Source organism: Rana temporaria, chromosome 6 (genome assembly GCF_905171775.1).
Source record: "Rana temporaria chromosome 6, aRanTem1.1, whole genome shotgun sequence".
In the NCBI taxonomy this organism is placed as follows: domain Eukaryota; kingdom Metazoa; phylum Chordata; class Amphibia; order Anura; family Ranidae; genus Rana; species Rana temporaria.
The window spans coordinates 58,283,265-58,301,800 of NC_053494.1; the positions used below are offsets into that span (position 1 = coordinate 58,283,265).

At 41.5% G+C, this 18,536-nt stretch overlaps 1 protein-coding gene across 1 annotated transcript in view; it reads left to right on the forward strand.

Moving 5' to 3' along the window:
- Positions 1–18,536, forward strand: part of PARN (poly(A)-specific ribonuclease) — a 153,469-nt gene that overhangs the window by 132,693 nt on the left and 2,240 nt on the right. Inside the window, exons 22-23 of the mRNA XM_040356872.1 lie at positions 8,390–8,582; positions 14,563–14,738. Coding sequence (XP_040212806.1) covers positions 8,390–8,582; positions 14,563–14,738 — 369 coding nt within the window. The remainder of the gene's footprint in view (positions 1–8,389; positions 8,583–14,562; positions 14,739–18,536) is intronic.

The window sequence follows — 18,536 nt, forward strand, 5'->3', positions numbered from 1 at the left end:
TCTCTTTGCAGAGAAAACGGATCTGGAATTTGCACCGCACATGTGTGAACCCAGCCTTAAAGTAATGGTGGTTTGTCGTTTTATTTAAATGTGAAAATCCAGTTTTTTTTTTTTTAGTTTTTTTTTTTTTAGTTTTTTTTTTTAACATTTATTGTTCAAATGGGTAATGTTTACAACTTCACATTTTTTGTTTCCAGAGTGGAAACTACATGCCATTTTTTGGTGATCATACTGACAGCAAAACAACTTGTAATGTGCGTTTCTCTTAATATCGGGTACCTGATGGGGGAGTTAAAGTAGCTTCTGAGAAACCTTTTTGTAAATTAATGCAATGCAGATGAGTTATTTATATGTGCTAGCAGCTATTTTATTCTGGTGAAAACAGGATTTAGAAACTTGTTAAGTCTTGCAGCTTTGTGTGAACTGGGTGAAGAGAAAATGACTCCTGTGTACTTTTCTTTTTTTTTTTTTTTTTTTTTTCTTCTTTTAATTTGGACTTTTCGAAAGAATATAGAACATTATTTACAGTAGACCTGGAAGTGTGTTTTATTTTGTAACCTTTGTGGTTTTTAGCATTTTTTTTATGTAGTTTTAAACCTTTGATTTGTTAAAATTGGCATGGCAATTTTTGAGGCGTGTATTGACTTTCAGAAATTTACATAACTAATTTATTTTATTTTAATATGCATGTTCGCACACAGTTTAAAAGTGTGCTTATATCGTTGCATATTTTGCTACATGTGTTCAAGCAATCAGACAGCAAAGGGAAAGCTTCTAGTGCTATCTAGCAAACTGCAGCTTGATGAAAGTTTTCCTAACCTGAAATCTATTGGTTTCCTATGTCACCAAATATCAAAGTTTGTAATGCAAGTTTGAAATAGCATTTCATCTAGCTTTGTACTAGATTACAGAACTGGCGTCTCAAACATGGTTATGCCCACATAATGCTGCCCATTTTATTTATTTTTAAAATGGCGGTACTTGTCTATAATCTAATTGAGGTTGTGTTTTGTGTAAATACTGGTATATGTTCTGACCTGTATGCTTAAGTATGAAATGACTTTACCCTACAGAGATGGCTGAATGGGTGAAAATGTGTGTATAGCTCTGCAGCAAGCCCAAAAGCCTCATGCAGGGTCTAATTGAGAGCCAACTGAAGGGCCAGGCATGTGAGCAGAGGACAGCAGTTTGTCTTGGGGCAGGAAGATCCTGGACACGGCCATATTAAATAGTAGGTGCAAGTACTCCAGTTGGTGAGTCGATTGCAGTGTTATCTGAAGGCTGAGGGTCCAGATGAATCTCTGCAGAGTCTGTTTGCTGGATATTGGCTGAGCAGAATAGAGGACTGATCCTTTTGCAGGAGATCATCCAGGTAACCCACAATATGCATTACTTGAGAACCGTGTAGAGTTGGGACCAGGTCAAACTGAAAACTCACAGGGCTGTGAACAGGCCAGAGGGAAGGGTAACAAATTGGTAATGCTGAATGCCCAAAGCAAAACGGATAGTCATCGGTGGTTGGAGAAAAAAGTGATGTGCAAATGGGAAACTCAGATGTGCACTGAGAAAATTCCCCAGGAGGAGTCGAAACAACCTGGCTGATTCAATGCGAAACTTTTAAACCCGCGTAACAAGTTGAGTTTTCAGAATGGGCCAAATTCCACCATTTTGGCTTGGGAACAGTGACCAGGTATGAGTAGAAATCCTTAGTGGTGTCCCCCTGTGAGGAGTGTCCGGAATTCCAATTTGTGGCCCATGGAAATTGCACTCCAGACCTAAAAGACCTACAGATATCTCACTACTCTGATAAATGGGGGTGCCCTATCACTGAGAAGAGGGCTTGGAACCAGACTTGGCTGGGGGGGGGGGGGGGGGGGGTAGGCAGTCAGGAGTAGGCAGTCCTTTCTCTCAAAGGGACAACTCGCAAAGCATTTCTTGCATGGGAGTTCTGATTCCTCCACATATGGACCAAGTAGGTTCATCCTGGATAGTTGGCTAAGCGTATCCACCAAGCCATTGACACAGTGGCGGTGCGTCCATAGAGGGCGCAGGAGCGCCGCCTTCTCTCTCCTGCACCCGTCAATCTCCAATAGATAGATTCATGCATTGCATGAATCTATCTATTGTTGCCACTGCTACCCCCTATTCAGGTGTCCAGCCCCTTGTCGGGCATCTGAATTACAGCGGTGGGGGTGTATTTGGAAGCGCTGGATTAGAGTCATCGGCTCTAATAGGCATCCTGATTAGAGCCATGGGCTTTAATAGGCTTCCAAATTGGTAAACAGGCGCACTGCTGTGCGTTTGCTGTTTACACAGTGTTGTGTTAGGGAATCGAATAAATCGCTTCCCTAACACTGACCCGCCTCTCAGCCAATCGGGTGCACCGGGTCTGGTTACCTGTCGCCTGATTGGCTGAAGCAACAGGCGCTGTAATTGGATGCTTATCATCCAATCATGGCAGAAGAGGAAGGAATAAGACATTGAAGACTCTGAGGGAGCTTGGTTGACAGCGCTGACCCGAGATGGGCAAGTGCCTGGTGGGGGAGGCACACTGGTGGCAATTTTTTTTTTTTTTTTTTTTCAGTTTGCGCCCCCCAAAAATGTTGAGCACCAGATGCCACTGCATTAACACAGTAGTTGAATAGTAGGATCTATTAAGATGGAGCTAGGGCCCCAGGCCCTGCACTTGGTCCAGCCGGCAAGAGTCTGGCAGGCAGCAGCAGTTGCATTGCAGGGCCTGCCAAGGTAAAAAATTTAAGGGAAAGAATGGCCTCTAACCACCTGTCCACCGGGTCCTTGAATACAAGATTCTTTACAGGGACAATTGAGGTCTTAAGACGAGAGATGTCCGAATCCAACACAAACCTATTTTGCACCAAACCCTCCTCAATAGGTTATTGCTGAGCAAATCGATTTTGGAGAAGCATTTGCTTTCATATACAGTAAGGCAGGCTGGGAAGGTCTTGGCAGGTTTAGGCAGTTTAAAGAACCCCATGCTGGAGAATTTGGGGTGATCATCTTCAGGCTGCTTTAACATTAAAGGGTCACTAAAGGAATTTTTTTTTTCAGCTAAATAGCTTCCTTTACCTTGCTGCAGTCCTGGTTTCATGTCCTCATTGTTCGTTTTTGCTTTCATGTTGCTGTAAATCCTCTCTGTTTTGGACACTTCCTGGTTGCCTGTTTCCTGATAACCACAGTGCTGGGAGATTTCTCACGGTGGTCACTAATGTGATTACTGTGTGTAAAACGAAACTGGATTGGTGCTGAGGAGTTTTAGACAAAGTATCACTGCTCTCTATTGGCTGACTGCCCTCTAGTGGCTCTCTGTACATCAGAGAACCAGCAAACAACAGCAAAAACGAAACTACACTGCAGGCACATTATATGATTGTTTTTTTATCTATTTTTAATCATTTTTAAAAGGAATCAGTTAACTATTATGTCTCTATGCCCTGTAAACAGTCATTTCAGCTAAAAAAAATTTTTCCTTTAGTGACCCTTTAAACAAGCGCATACATCCATAAGGATCCTTGGGCGTGAATGAAATTTCTGCCAAAGGTAGCTCATCCTGATCTTATTCCTCCGAAGGAAAATGGTTCGATCTCCTCGGGCAGCAAAAGCCATGTTAGAAACTGACTCATATTTGTAAAAGTGACATTTTTATACATAGTCACTTTTTGGTAAGCATATATGTGTGATGTTTGGTGTGGAATTTAGGAAGTTGATTTAGGATCAGAGATCTGTCTTGGCCCAGAAATCTATTGATGAACTATTCACCACTGTTGGTCTATGAACCAACTTAAGTTTTTATAGCCTTTTTTTGTTTTGCACACTACAGATATTTTCTACATATTTTCTGCTGCTTCACACCTTCTAGGTCCTGACTCCTGTAGCTATAACTTCTTAAAGGGAATTTGTCAGGCTAGAAATATAGGAGCTTTCCATCTCAGGTTTGTTTTAAAGGGGCAAGTCCAGGGTGCTTGTGCTGATCTTGGCTTTATCTGGCAATTTACAGACTTTGAAGCAGCATGTGCAGATTGTCCCACCAGTGGGTTGGCATACTACACTAGGTCATTGACTCTGTTAGCCAGGGGTGGCCAACCAGTGGCCCGGGGGCTACATGTGGCCCGCGGAGCCCTCTGATGTGGCCCGAGACCTCCTGCTCTGGACTGGTGGGTTGCCCAGCCCAGATCGCAGGTTGCCGACCCACCATACCACAGCATCAGTGTTGTGAATGGAGCTGGTGGTAGAGGAAGAACACAGCTGCGGAGAAGAGCCCCATAAGCCGATGCGTCCTCTACAGCAGTGTTTCCCAACTCCAGTCCTCAAGGCACACCAACAGGTCATGTTTTCAGGATTTCCCTTAGATGAAACGGCTGTGGTAATTACTAAGGCAGTGAAACTGATCAAATCACCTGTGCAAAATAATGGAAAGCCTGAAAACATGACCTGTTGGTGTGCCTTGAGGACTGGAGTTGGGAAACACTGTTCTACAGCACCGGCTTTTGCCACAAGTGGAGTCTATGGCAAAGTTCAGCTAACCCGTAGGATAGACACAGGTGCACTATGCTGCACCCGCGGTGTGGGTAAACCACAGCACATCAGTGGGAAAGCAGTCTTGGGCCCTTTTCACATGATCAGCCCGACCAAATGGGACCCTCAATAGCGACAGATGTCCGTTTTACGCCCGACTACCTCCAATCCATACAGAAGGAAATTCGTCCCCTTCCATATGGGCGGATCTGAGGGCCTATAGAGTAGCCGTGACCTGCCATCCGCCTGCGCCGCTCATTGTGGCCCACGACTGGCTGCCAAGTTGCTTAAATGGCCCTCACTCTTCAAAAGGTTGGGCACCCCTGCTGTAAGCAGTGAAGAAAAGATAGATGGCCCCAAAGCTTGCAACCTCCACAGCGAGTCTGCAGTTTCTTTGCTAGCAGATTCCTGTTAACCTTTTTAACACAACGTTCTGTGAATATTTTGCACATTGAAACCCTATTAAACCGTAAAATGTAGTGAAAGTACTCCTTTCTTTTCCTGAGTGTTGTCTTTGTTTCAGACAGTTGAAAGCTGGAAACTGCAGAGGACACTAGTTGACAGCCAATTCATTTTGCTGATTCATCCGTTCTCCAAATGGCTTCAAGCCAGAGCTTGGCTTGCAGATTAAAGTCTGAAAGCTGCAAAGCTGCTGGGACTTGAAGGAATGTTGGTAAATTGTTGCTGTATGTAGGCAGGCAATAAAAAACTTTATTCCAAGTATTATTCTGGTTTACTTCAGCAGGAATGCCACCTAGTTATCCATGCAGCACTGGCTTTCTCCTGTGCTATGTTGGTGTAATCTGCATATTTTTTTTTTTTTTTTTTTTTTAACTATCTGTGTTAATTATGTGCACATATTTTCTGAAGCCCTGTGTTTTAGTTTCTAGAAATTTAACTGAAATGTTGCGTTACATTTTGCAGCTTGCTCTTAACCGTGTTTACATCTTTGGTTGATTAGGATGGGATGTCAAATTATATATGTTAGAATAAAAAATAAATCATGTACATTTATAAATCCAAGTTTGACATTGCATTTGTTTCTGGCAATAACTGGTAATATATGGCATATGAATAAATTTGCTACAAGGCAAAATTTAACTCATGATTTTTGCTGCAGCAATTTTATTTGCCATTGAAGGTTTTCGGTTTGACTACCATTTCCATATAAATCGCAGTGCCAACCTAGGAGTTGGGGCTCACTTTGTTTTTTCTTGAATTCTGTGTAAGCGAATGTAGCCTGGCTCAAACATGTCGCAAGACTAACTTTTTTTTTTTTTTTTTTTGACAAGTGTCTCATTGCTTACAAGATTTTAACATGCGTTCTGAAGTTATTTCATAAAGAAGGTGCAACACCCTTGGTTACAATCACAAAAACACTTAAAATAACAAACATGTTATACTTGTTTTACATAGTGAATGGTTTTGCACAGAGCAACTTTAAACATCTTCTTCTGGGGTCCCCCGGGGGCGTTCCAGGCTTCTTTGTGTGCCCCTAAAGCTGAATAGACACACTCAGACAGCACGCTTCGTTCCCCGGTCACGCCTCACAGCATTTGCTTTACAGCAAGAGCCAATGGCTCCTGCAGCTGCTGCCAGAGTCCCCGTGAGAAGGCTGCAGTTGGGCACAGCGCAAAATTTCTGACAGGCCCAGGTACATACTCGGCCTTTAGAACCACTTTAATATTCAGTGCCTTAAAAGCCCAGGTGTTTTAAAAAAAAAAAAAATCGCCACATATTGACTTCTTAACAGGGGGAGAGGAAGAGTCTGATTTATTCTTGTAGATGGTGAATAGATATCCTAATCTCAAGTTCTGTATTTTGTGGGGAGCCTGAGAAATCAACCTTCAGATGCAATACGAGTCACAAATCAATATTTTAATGTCACTGTGGAGCGCATACCTTTCACATGTATCGGCAAATGCTCTGATATCGGCCCCTGCACCCCCGATCCATCCCTGCTCAGAGCGCATCCCTCCTTCCCCTCCCGCAGCTTGTATCTTCCTCATGCACTGAGCTCCGGCAAGCTGTCAGGCTGGGGAATCGCGGAGGGGGGAGTGGTGAGGCTGAAATTGGGTAAACCTGTGTTTACCGAGCCCCCCGCAGTAGAGTGGGCGCATGCAGCGATCACTACTGATCGCTCTTATATGCCCACTGACAGCTGATCATAGTAAAAATGAGTCATTATAGATCACTGTCATTTTATCAATGAATTGGGAATCGCGTGCCCCTAATGGTTTGGCCACTCCTGGTAAGACCCCTTTTACATGGAGCGGACTCTGTCAAGCAGATCCGCCTGCTCAGTGGGGGATCTATTTGCTGATCCTCGCTGAGCAGGCAGATGACAGGTCCAAGTCAGCTCCGCTGATGCAGAGGATGCGGCCCGCTGTTCTCTATGGAGCGGTCAGATGGAAATGGACCGCTTGTGCAGTTCCATCGGATACCATCCCTATCCTGTTGGCTAGATTGATTTGTCTGTTTTTAGCGGACTGGACTGGATCGGACATGGGGCATACACAGTGTACCTTTTACAAGGATGCACAGTTGTCCTGTGCAGCTCTGTGTGGGCAGTACCATTGATGTAATTTTGGATGCAGCAACTGCACAAACAGAGCCGTTGCACTCAATTTTACATCTATGTAGGTCCACATTCATGTCCCTGAGCTCACTGTCTACTATTTGAGGTCATGTAACCACACGGATGTCAGATTGGGAACAGCAGCTATGCCTGTGCAGCTATTGCATCCCAATTGACATACATGGAACTGCCTGTACGGGGATACACGGAAAACCTGTGCATCTGTGTGGGTAAACATGGCCCTCCCATGGGTGTACACTTTAGTATGCCACATGTGAAAGATGCTTTAGTAGCCATTTTGCTGACATTTTGTAAGTTTTATGTTTTGTTTATGTGCACTATTAATTTTTTTGTGTATATTTATCGTAAATATTAATTTGCTAAACATTTGAGCAAATATTGCGCTGCCTTAATCGGCACCTTCTTTTTATTCTACTGGTCCTATGCTTTTTTGAATATGTATGTTTTTTTTTTTTTTTTTTTTTTTTTTTTTTTTTTTTTTTACACTTTTGCGTCTGTTTAGTTTTTTTTTTTTTCTCCATGCAACAATGTGTACAACAACAATGTGTATTTATCTGCTAAAAAATGTGTGTGTGTGTGTGTGTGTGTGTGTGTGTGTGTGTGTGTGTGTGTGTGTGTGTGTGTATATATATAATAAAAAAAATATATATTTAACATTTGCGCAAATATCATGGGACCTAAAATCACCTTCTCTTCCACTGGTCATGTGCTTTCCGAAAATATATGGTTATACAAACTTTGAAAGCTAGAATTGAAAAATTAAAATAAGCAAAGGAAAAAATTGCAAAAATGGTGTACAAAATAAAGTACAGGGCCTGGCAGTGAAAGGGTTATGGAAATTGACACGAGAACTAAATCTTTGGTGTTTCAAATATGGTGAATGTGACCGTTTCTGAAAATTCCTTCTTTCAAAGAATAAACCTGTAACAATTTTAGGTTGACTGCAATTCTTGTTTTTGGGATATGATCATTGTTCGGCTAAATGTGCTCAGAAACATAGGCTCTGCTTACTCTTTCCACTATCTGGCATGCAAGTCGCAAGAAAACTGCACCACAGTAGTGCAAGAACCTTTTCAAAGTCACATAGTTTGGAATGTGCGTTGTTTGAAATCAATAGTCTGCAATTTGTCATGTGACTGTGTCCAGTTGCATGATAAGTCGCACTAATGTAAACCAAGGCTAAATCTTAATGTTTTGTAGGAAAATGGTTAAATTTAATTTTTTCACAAACATCTGAATCTCTCTGTTGCTTTTCAGCTGTTAACACCAGCAAGTATGCAGAGAGCTACCGTATACAGACGTATGCTGAATATTTTGAAAAAAAGAACCAAGACTCCCACGCTAAAAGAAAATGGTCTGAAGATGGCTGGAAAGATCTGGAAAGGAAGAGATTAAAAACCCACTACACTCCTTACATTCCACCGAACCCAAGAGATTTGTATACAAACAGGTGACATTTTAATACTTATGATGGGAGAATTGTTCCATCCTTTGCACCGTAATTTAAGGTGGTGATGGGTACATAGTGGTTTAGACTAAGAGAGGGGTGCTGGGCATTTAAGTGGACTGATGCAGTTTTTGCCGTGCACAAGACAGAATGTAGAATATTTTTTATTTTCTTTTTGGCTCTTTCATTAGTGAATGTTGCCAAAATGCAGACTAGCGGCAATTTTTTTTTTTTTAATGCTCCAAGCAACTTATCTGTGCAAAAAATAAAAGCCTAAAATGTAAAGTTTGGATTGCCTTTTTTTAAAAGCATCATGTATCGGTTGAGTTCAGATTTTGGTTATTACATCAGAGCTGGGAACAGAATTGTTAGCAAATATAGTGTAGTGTGCACAAACCAGAAATAAATTGGTTCGATTTTTTTTTTTTTCTTTCTCTCACTTCCAGTAAAAACTGACACAGGGACGAAGTAAATGTCATCAACAAGAATACAATTTTATATATATATATAATATATATATATATATTGTATATATGTATATATATATAATATATATAATATATATTTAGCTAGCTGGGGAAATATCGCACAAAGACAAGCAGACCATATTCAAGATGGTACAACGGTAAACAGGGCTTGCTGTGTTGAACAAGTTGGTCAGGGGTACCCCATCATATTTAGTAATCGGAATCTGTCAGAACATCAGTAAATATGTGGATACAATCCTCAGACCCTTTTTTTTAATTGTGCCCTTCTATATCAGACATGCAATGATTTGCCAATTGGGAAGGAAATGCTGTTGGCTAGTTTAGTTGTAGACGCCATATACACCAATATTGATCATAAGCTTGGCCTCAATACCAGTGAATCCTTCCTAAGGAAATGGGGAATACATTTAGATTTTGTGCTTGATCTTTTGAACTTTTTGTTTTTGAATCAAAATTTTCTCTAACCGCTCTAACTGCATAACACATAAAGTACTGTGCAAAAGTTTTAGGCCCATGTGAAGAAATGCTGTAATTTAAGAATGCATTTATAAATATATATATTAGTGTTTTTTTTATCAATTTTCTAAATTTAAAGTGAGCAAACGGAAGAAATATCTAAATCAAATGAACCCTTTGTCTTCAAACCATTATCAATTCTTACAATTGCACACTTTGTACAAAGACAAAGGTTTTGTAGGATTGGAGTCGGGTGTATGGTTATAAAACCAGTGTATTATCAGCGCAAATATGATCTAACTGCTGTGCAAAAATCTCAAAATATTATTCAATGGCCTCTGAGGCCCTATGTGATTGCTGCAAACAGCTATCGGAGTAAGTCCACCAATGACTCTACAAACCCAAAATAATGCAAAGAACCAGTGCAGCGCAACCATTGATACTAAATACAAAGTAACAATATAATAACTCCAATAATAAGCGCAATGTGAAATGTCATAAAGTCCCATTTGTGAATATTTACACCATTGCTATATCTAAACCTAATGGTTCAAAATTAATGTACTCCAGTGACCACCGCCTTTTAGACAGATTGCCTGCTCACCTCCAGACTGACCCCATTACAAAGTCACAATCACCTGATAAGGTATCTCTCAGGATGATGCTGGAACACTCCTGCAAGAAACATCCCTGAGCCATTCTACTTCACTTCTGAAGTCTCGATCCACCAATGGTGACCATAGAATTGAAATGGGAGAACCATAGTGCGCAAATTGGAGTACATCATTTTGAACTATTACGTTTAGTTATCACAGCAGTGAGCAGTGGATCATATATTCACAATTGGTACTTTGTGACACTATTCATTTGCGCTTATTGTAGGTTTATGGTTAACCAATTATACCAGGTAGGTGCTAATGAAAATCGATTTTCATATATCGGTTTAACGGTACAAAAAAAGTCCAGCGGTTTTCAACCGCTTTAAGCACCCTGTAGTGCCCTACATAGGACTTTAGTATAAATTGTTGACATACTCTCTAAGCGTCTTCAAAGTAAAGCCATCATTCGAATTCTCCACTACAATACACTTTAATCTTAGGGAGTTTTCTAGAATCTAGACATGTTGGGCCTCGCTTTTTATACATCACAATCTACAATAAACTTTTTTTTTTGTGAGTAACTTTTGTATAGCGCTACAAATGCGAACTGAATCGCCTCAAGGCGCTTTGCATCCAGATGGGGTTGTAGCTGTTGTACTACTGCTTTCTCCATGATCTTGGAGATGGTGTTGAGGCTTGTTACAGGCCTGCGATGGTTTGGGTCTTCAGGGTCGAGTTTTTTTTTTTTTTTTTTTTTTAGGAGGGGTTTAATTATGCCTTGAGGGAGCTTGGAACAAAACCTTGGAACGATTGGTTTATGTGGGTTGCACATCTCCTTTAGGCCTTGTTCACATGGGAGGCCAGGGGGAGCTGTAACGCCAATTGGTGAGCCACGGTTTTCTTGCACCTCCCCCCCAGATTGCCCACCTAAAGGATAACATGCATCCACTTGGAGTATTAACATTTGCAGCACAGCATAGCCCTATAACCCTTGTTGCTTCCAGCATGAAGTACTGCCTCCAAATGCCAAAAGCTTTGGTTGCAATTGTGGTGCAACATTTACATAGGAAATACATATTTGGCTTTGTAAGAGAGAAATAGTGGGAATTCAGGAAGTGATAGTATCGCCTCCTGCATGCATGGCAGCTGCTGTGACTGCCCTCTGAAAAGTGTTCCAGTCACTGTTCAGAGGGCAAGTAGAAAGTGCTGCAGGTGTGACTGAGACACTTTAAAACCAATTGGAGGCTGGTAGTTCATGTTTCAACCATGTGGCACACTTGCACAGTTTCAACATGAAAATCTATTGCCTGTACATGTTTTATTCATGGAATTGGCTACAACTTCTAAAGTTGGGGTTTCATTGTGAGATTAAGCTACCTGAACAAAGTTCGCTCGCTTTTTTTTTTTTTTGCCTCCACTGTAAACATTGGACGTTTTCAAACACAAATACCCTGGCCTTGATGGTTTAATTTCCATTTCTCTTATGTTGCATGCAAAGGTACTGTTAAAAAATCTGGAGGAGAAGAAAAAGTTGTCCTTTTTTTCAGTTTTAAAAACCGATCAACTGGGAGTGGTTTTAGAAATCTCTGGGAATTTGGTCACTGAAATCCTTAGTTCTAGCGGTTAGAGGCCGCTGTATAATTCAGTGGTGTCCTTAGTCAGTAGGGTCACAATTCTACATTTCCACATCTCGCCCACACGAGACTTTCTCTCGTCAGAAAAGTATTGGGTTGTTTTTTGCGGCATGTTTCTTTACATCTTTCACAAAATGTAAGTAAAATAACAGCTCTCAGATTAAACTGATAAAATGAAGAATTCATAATTCTTCAAGACAAGCCAAGTATCTCGGACATTTACAGAGGTAATTAATCATGTCGCTTCCCTTTTTAAGTAGTCCTGCATAATACTTTCAGGCCATACTGGGAATAGCATTCATCCTATGTAACAGAACTTTATATCCTTTAAATTAAACATCTGGCTTGCAGATGTACTAATGCAAAGATCAATTTTTATTAGGTGGATAACTAAGGGAACGTGTAATACTGAATCTTAAGTTTAACTTCACTTTGTGGTGTGGTCTCAAAGGCTACAATATTCTGTTGCCGAAACAGTTGTCGTTCAACCATTTTTTCTGCTTCCCTTGTTTGAAGCCTCACCGTAGTTATACCAAACACTGGGGGGGTTGTGTGTGTGTGATATATATTTGTGTGTTGATTCATTCAATATGCCAAATACTTTTACATTTTTTCACCACCAGGTCCGTACACGATATAGACCTACAGAAGTGACTGCCAGTGGCCAAGTCCCATATGCAGTGCAGACCTCATTTCTCCCTCTGCTATAAGCTCATGGTCACATCAATGACCATAAACTTATAGCAGAATCGTTCAGCAGACTCCGCTGATCAGAGTTATAGAATTGTTCAGCAAACTACAACCCGCTGATCGGAAATTAACCCCTAATATTACTGCCCCCCACCATGCCACCGCTTCCCTGTCCCCTGCCTCTCCACCTCCCGCAACCAACTTCCATCTTAAACTGCTCTCGCCACTCTCCTTTCCTATCCCCATCCCCTGCAGCTACCATAATTAGCTGGCATCCCTCTTCTTCCACTCCCGCCGGCTTCAGGTGCTGCATGGGGGGGGGGGTTTCCAGGTGTCTCCCACCCAATCAGATCACCCCCCCGATCCATGGCCGCTCTGAGCGGCATCCCTCCTTCCCCTTCCGCCACCTACAGCTTCTCCCTGCACTGAGCTCCATGATCTGTCAGGCTGGGGAGTGCGGTGGGGTGGAGGTAAAGTTGGCACTTGATAAACATGTTTACCAATCTCCCCCTTGTAGTAGAGGGTTCAGGCAGTGATGACCACAGGTCAGGTCTAGACCTCCCACTGACAGCTGATATATAGTAACCGCGATTGTTGCTACGTATCAGCCTGTCATTTTATGAATAAAGGAGTAATCTCTACAGATTTCTTATTCATTCAAGTAAAGTGCACTTTACTTGAATGAATAAGAAATCTGTAGATTTTTGTAACTGTTTACATTTTAAAAATTTATTTTTTTACTGTTAAAAAATGTAAAACTGTCCACCCCCATAATGGCCCCTCCTCGGCTTTCTCGGGAGAAGCCGGAAAACAATAGGGAATATTCGCTATGGTCACAAATGGATGGGTTCGGGTGCAAAGCTCTGTGCCCCGAGCCCAACCTTTTTCAAGCCAATCGGAGCCTCAGGCATACATTTTTGCTAACTCCAGTTGGTACCTGATGTGTTTGGCTCAGAAATTACAGCAAAGGGACTAGGTTGAATGTAATAAATTGACTAACCAACAGATCTGGATACTGAGTTATATCATTTTCTGCACCACTTTTAAATAAGTTAATGTGGCTTAACATTATAGGAGCAGGCACAGAGGAAGAAGCGTGGTCTTGTACTACCCAATGGTTAAGCCAAAGAACATGCTGAATCAAGTTCAAAATGATCTATAGCCCTATAGGGAAGACTTGGGGGGTCTATTTAAAAATCGATATATCAATGGTGCTGCATCTGCACAACTGTCACAAATGTGTCTGTTTTTCCTATAATTGTCAGCTCCATCTAGTGGCCATAATGCAGTATTTTTTTACTGATTGTGATATTTCATGAAAATATCACATTATGGCCACTAATGGAGTAATGATGATAGAAAATAGACACATTATGGGAGCCATTTGTGACAGCTGTGCAAGGCATTTGCACACTGTAGTTTCTTTTTTCTTTTTATAAATCTTGAATCCAAAGTGTTGGACATAAGAGTATTGTTGGGTTGGCATATAATACCAATAGTTCCCGATTTTCTCTCCTGAACCTAGTCTCCGTCTTGTTGCAAAAAGTCCTGGTGGTAAGGGGCACCCGTGCCTGTTCACTCTTTTCAAAGATGGTGAACTATTGCCCCATTTGCTAAAGGGCAGTCTAAATCGAAATTTTTGAGTAAAGCCCGAAGATATTCTCACTTCACATTGAACACTTTAGCAGTATTAAGTGAGGACAGCGCTCTGAGGGTGCTCATGAGCACACTTATTCCGTTTTACACTGCCTACAGCTCTGTAACTGAAAGCCCTTGCAGAGGTATAGGCAATAGAGCTAACGGCAGTGTGTACAGGAGCCTGGCATTGCACCCACGATCCTCTGATCGCAGGTGCACTGCTCTGCAGGCTTCTATGAAGAAAAAAAATGTTTTTTGTTTTCTGCAATACAATGTGCAATATATATATATATATTTCACAAAAGGTGGATTTTGCTTTTTTAATTTGTTTTTTAGGTACATTTTGAGTACAAGTCTGCTTTATATAAAACAGAAGTCATATTACCTGGTGGCTATTTGTTTTTCAGAAGCAGATTGAAATAATCTAGTAGATGAATGAAAAAACACATTGATAACATTTTAATGAACCTCTTTCTAGCTTTGCTACAAGCTTTGTTGCAAGGAGAAGTATGAGTCCGATACAAGAAGAAGCAGTCGCTGAAGATTTTGGTGATCAAGGCCAGGAAGGTGAAGGTTCTGCTAACCCTGCAGCATCAGAAGCCAAAAAGAAAACTAAAAATCGCAAGCGTCAAAAATTAGAAACCGATCCAGCAGGTACATTTTTTTTTTTTTTTTTTATTTCATGATCTTTTTAGGTTACACATCTGTTTGTTTTTATTTTTACTGTAAACTTCACTACACAAACTGAACTGGCAGCATCAAAGCAGATGGTACTTTTAGGGTAAAAAGATGGGTCATCACTTCTGGGCTAAATGTGAAGGGTTGTTGCTCAGCAAGATTTTTTTTTTTTTTTAAAGCCATTCTGATCAGCAAGATCAAAAGAGGTAGGCATTCTCCACTGAGTGGTGTTGGTGGATCCTAATGAGCTGTCTTGAGAAGTTTAAAGTTAGGGGATGTCCAAAGGCATAGATATCTTTTAGTTGCCATTTAGCAGTTTGCATGGCTATACAGGCCCAGGGTGTGGTGTCATGATGTAGTTAAGTCTAGCACAATCCGTTTTTTTTTTTTTTTTTTTTTTTCGTACTTGTGTCACAGTGGGTGAATAGAGTGCTGAATTCCACAGGGACACCGCTAAAAAAACAGGCCATTTTAATAGATGATCAGTAACGCAAAAGGGTCAACAAAGCTGAGTATACACAATGGATGTGACAGTGCAGGACCAGATCTTCACAAGGCAAGAAACGGCAAATCCACCAATCAAAGGGGAGACACGTCTAGTGTTTCTTGCCTTGTGAAGATCTGGTCCTGCACTGTTACATCCCTTGGGTATATTCAGCTTTGTTGACCCTTTGGGCGTAGGCTCTTCAGGGTTCAAGTCCGGTAAGCCTCTGCATAATTTGTGGCGGTTTGCACAAGTGTGCATCACGTTTAAGAGTGAAATATCGTTGATCTAGGACTATTCACCTAGTCGTATACATAATCAAGATTTTCTATCATAACATTTTATTTTGGACTTTTTTCTTATTGATCAGTTTTTTGTTTTTTAACACATCTTTTACTTGGGGTTTTCTTGGTTTATTAGAACATTTGTGTTTTTTTAGACACTTAGGCCCAGATTCTCAAAGGGCTTACGACGGCGCAACGCCATGTACGCCGTCGTAGGTCCTAATCTGGGCCGTCGTATCTATGCGACTGATTCTTAGAATCAGTTGCGCATAGATACCCATTAGATCCGACAGGCATAAGGCTCTTACGCCTTCGGATCTTAAATTATTTATTTTTTTTGTCCGCTTGGTGTCGCTTCCGTCAGTATCCCCGTCAAGTATGCAAATTAGCTAGATACGCAAATTCCCGAATGTACGCACGGCCGACGCAGTAAAGTTACAACGTTTACGTTCGGTTTTTCCGACGTAAAGTTGCCCCTGCTATATGAGGGGCAACCAATGTTGAGTATGGCCGTCGTTCCCGTGTCGAAATTTATAAATTTACGTTGTTTGCGTAAGCCGTCCGTGAATGGGGCTGGACGCCATTTACGTTCATGTTGAAACCAATGACGTCCTTGCAATGTCATTTGGAGCAATGCACCCTGGGATATTTTACGGGCGGCGCATGCGCAGTACGTTCGGCGGGGGAACGCGCTTAATTTAAATGCTTCACGCCCCCTACCCGCCTAATTTGAATTAGGCGGGCTTGTGCCGGGTGATTTACGCTACGCCGCCGCAACTTTACAGGCAAGTTCTTGGTGAATAAAGCACTTGCCTGAAAAACTTGCGGCGGCGTAACGTAAATTAGATACGTTACGCCCGCCCTAAGTTACGCCGGTTTACGAGAATCTGTGCCTTAGTGTTTACTTTATTATCACCTAGCGCTACAATTTTTATGTTCAGAATTTTGAATTTTCACTAGCTGTAAGCCATAATCCTCAAAATTAAAACAAATGTTTGATATATAACTGTGTGTAACTCATCCTATAAAAAATGAGTGACTTTTTTTTTTTTTTTATTGAATTACTGTAATTAACTTTGATATTCAAATTTTCTGAGGGAGATTTTGTGTGTGATCAGTATCTCTCAAAAGTGAGTATACTCCTCACATTTTTGTAAAAATGTCATTTCTTAGGGGTGTACTCTCTTTTGTTAGTGGTTTAGACATTAATTGATGTGTGTGTTATTTTGCTGGGACAGCAAATTTACACTGTTATACAAGCTGTACATACTTTTTATACAAGTGTCATTTCTTCAGTGTTGTCACATGAAAAGATATAATAAAATATTTACAAAAATGTGAGGGGTGTACTCACTTTTGTGAGATGCTGTACGTACCTACATACATTCGTACCAAAGGGTACAGCATTGATATTTCTAGGTAGAAGGCTTTCAAGCTCTTGGAAGTTCAAAACATTGGTGACCCTGGATAATTTCTTCCTATTTTTTTTTTCCCCCTTCCACATTTTTTTTTTTCCTGGCTGTTGAACCTAAAATGTATTTACCTCCTGTGGGGACAGTTGGCATTGTCTAAGACCCCATTCACATCTAGGCGTTTTTACGCCTGTAGCGCTACGCCTCTGCCGCCAGAGGGCTGGAAATACATGTCCCTCTATGGAGATGGTTCACATCTCCACGCCGGACGCCTGTCGCCTGCGGCGTGAAAAAAGGTCCCGGACCTTTTTTTCAGGCGTCTTCGAGCGTTCGGCTAGGAGATGGCAATCATCTCCATAGAGGGGGTCATCTTGGGACACATCTAGGCGGACAATACCCGCGTTTTGTCGCCGCAAATCGCGGTACAAAACGCCGCTATTTTTACCGCGATTTGCGGCGACAAAACGCCGCGATTTCGTCCGTCTAGATGTGAATGCAGCCTTACTGTCGACTTGCCTAAAAGGCTGTAAAAATCAATTTGTAGGCATTTTCTACTGCTCAGACTTTGGAGTTATCGGCTTTACCTACCAAATATGTTGCTACTAGGGCATGGAAGTTTAACCACTTAAGGACCGCCTAACGCCGATGTACGTGGCTGTGCCATTCTGCCGACGTATAGGTACGTCGCCTTTAAGAGCCCAGCCGTGGGTCGCGCGTGCCCTGGTCCGAATCTCCGTGACCGCGGGACTCGCGCACCCGATCTCCGCCGATGTCCCGCGATCGGTCACAGGAGCTGAAGAACAGGGAGAGGTGAGTGTAAACACACCTTCCCCATTCTTCACAGTGGCAGTGTCATTGATCGTCTGTTCCCGCCACACATATGAGGTCACACTTAACCCCTACAGCGCCCCCTAGTGGTTAACTCCTAAACTGCAATTGTCATTTTGACAGTAATCCATGCATTTTTATAGCACTTTTTGCTGTGAAAATAACAATGGTCCCAAAAATTTGTCAAAATTGGCAGATGTGTCTGCCATAATGTCGCAGTCACGAAAAAAATCGCTGATCGCCGGCATTAGTAGTAATTTTTTATAAAAATGCCATAAAGCTATGCCCTATTTTGTAAACGCTATAGATTTTTCGCAAACCAATCGTCAAAACGCTTATTGCGATTTTGGTAAAAAAAAATAGGTAGAATATGCATCGGCCTAAACTGAGGGGGGAAAAAAACGATGTGAAGCCCACACACGATCATTTTAAATGACGTTTTAAAAAATTTCGGGTTTTTTCATGCCGAAAAACCACCGTGTGTATGCGGCATTATAGCAAAAAGTAAAACCTTTTTCAAAATTGTCGCTCTTTTTGTTTATAGCGCAAAAATTAAAAATCGCAGAGGTGATCAAATACCACCAAAATAAAGCTCTATTTTTGGGAATAAAGGACGCCAATTTTGTTTGGGAGCCACGTCGCACAACCACGCAATTGGGTCCTTAACCTGCATATTGGTCCAGGTCTTAAGTGGTTAAAGCGTACATTTTGTGCAACTCTTAGGCCCCCTTCAGACTGGGGCGGAAGCCGCGGTGGCGGTATAACG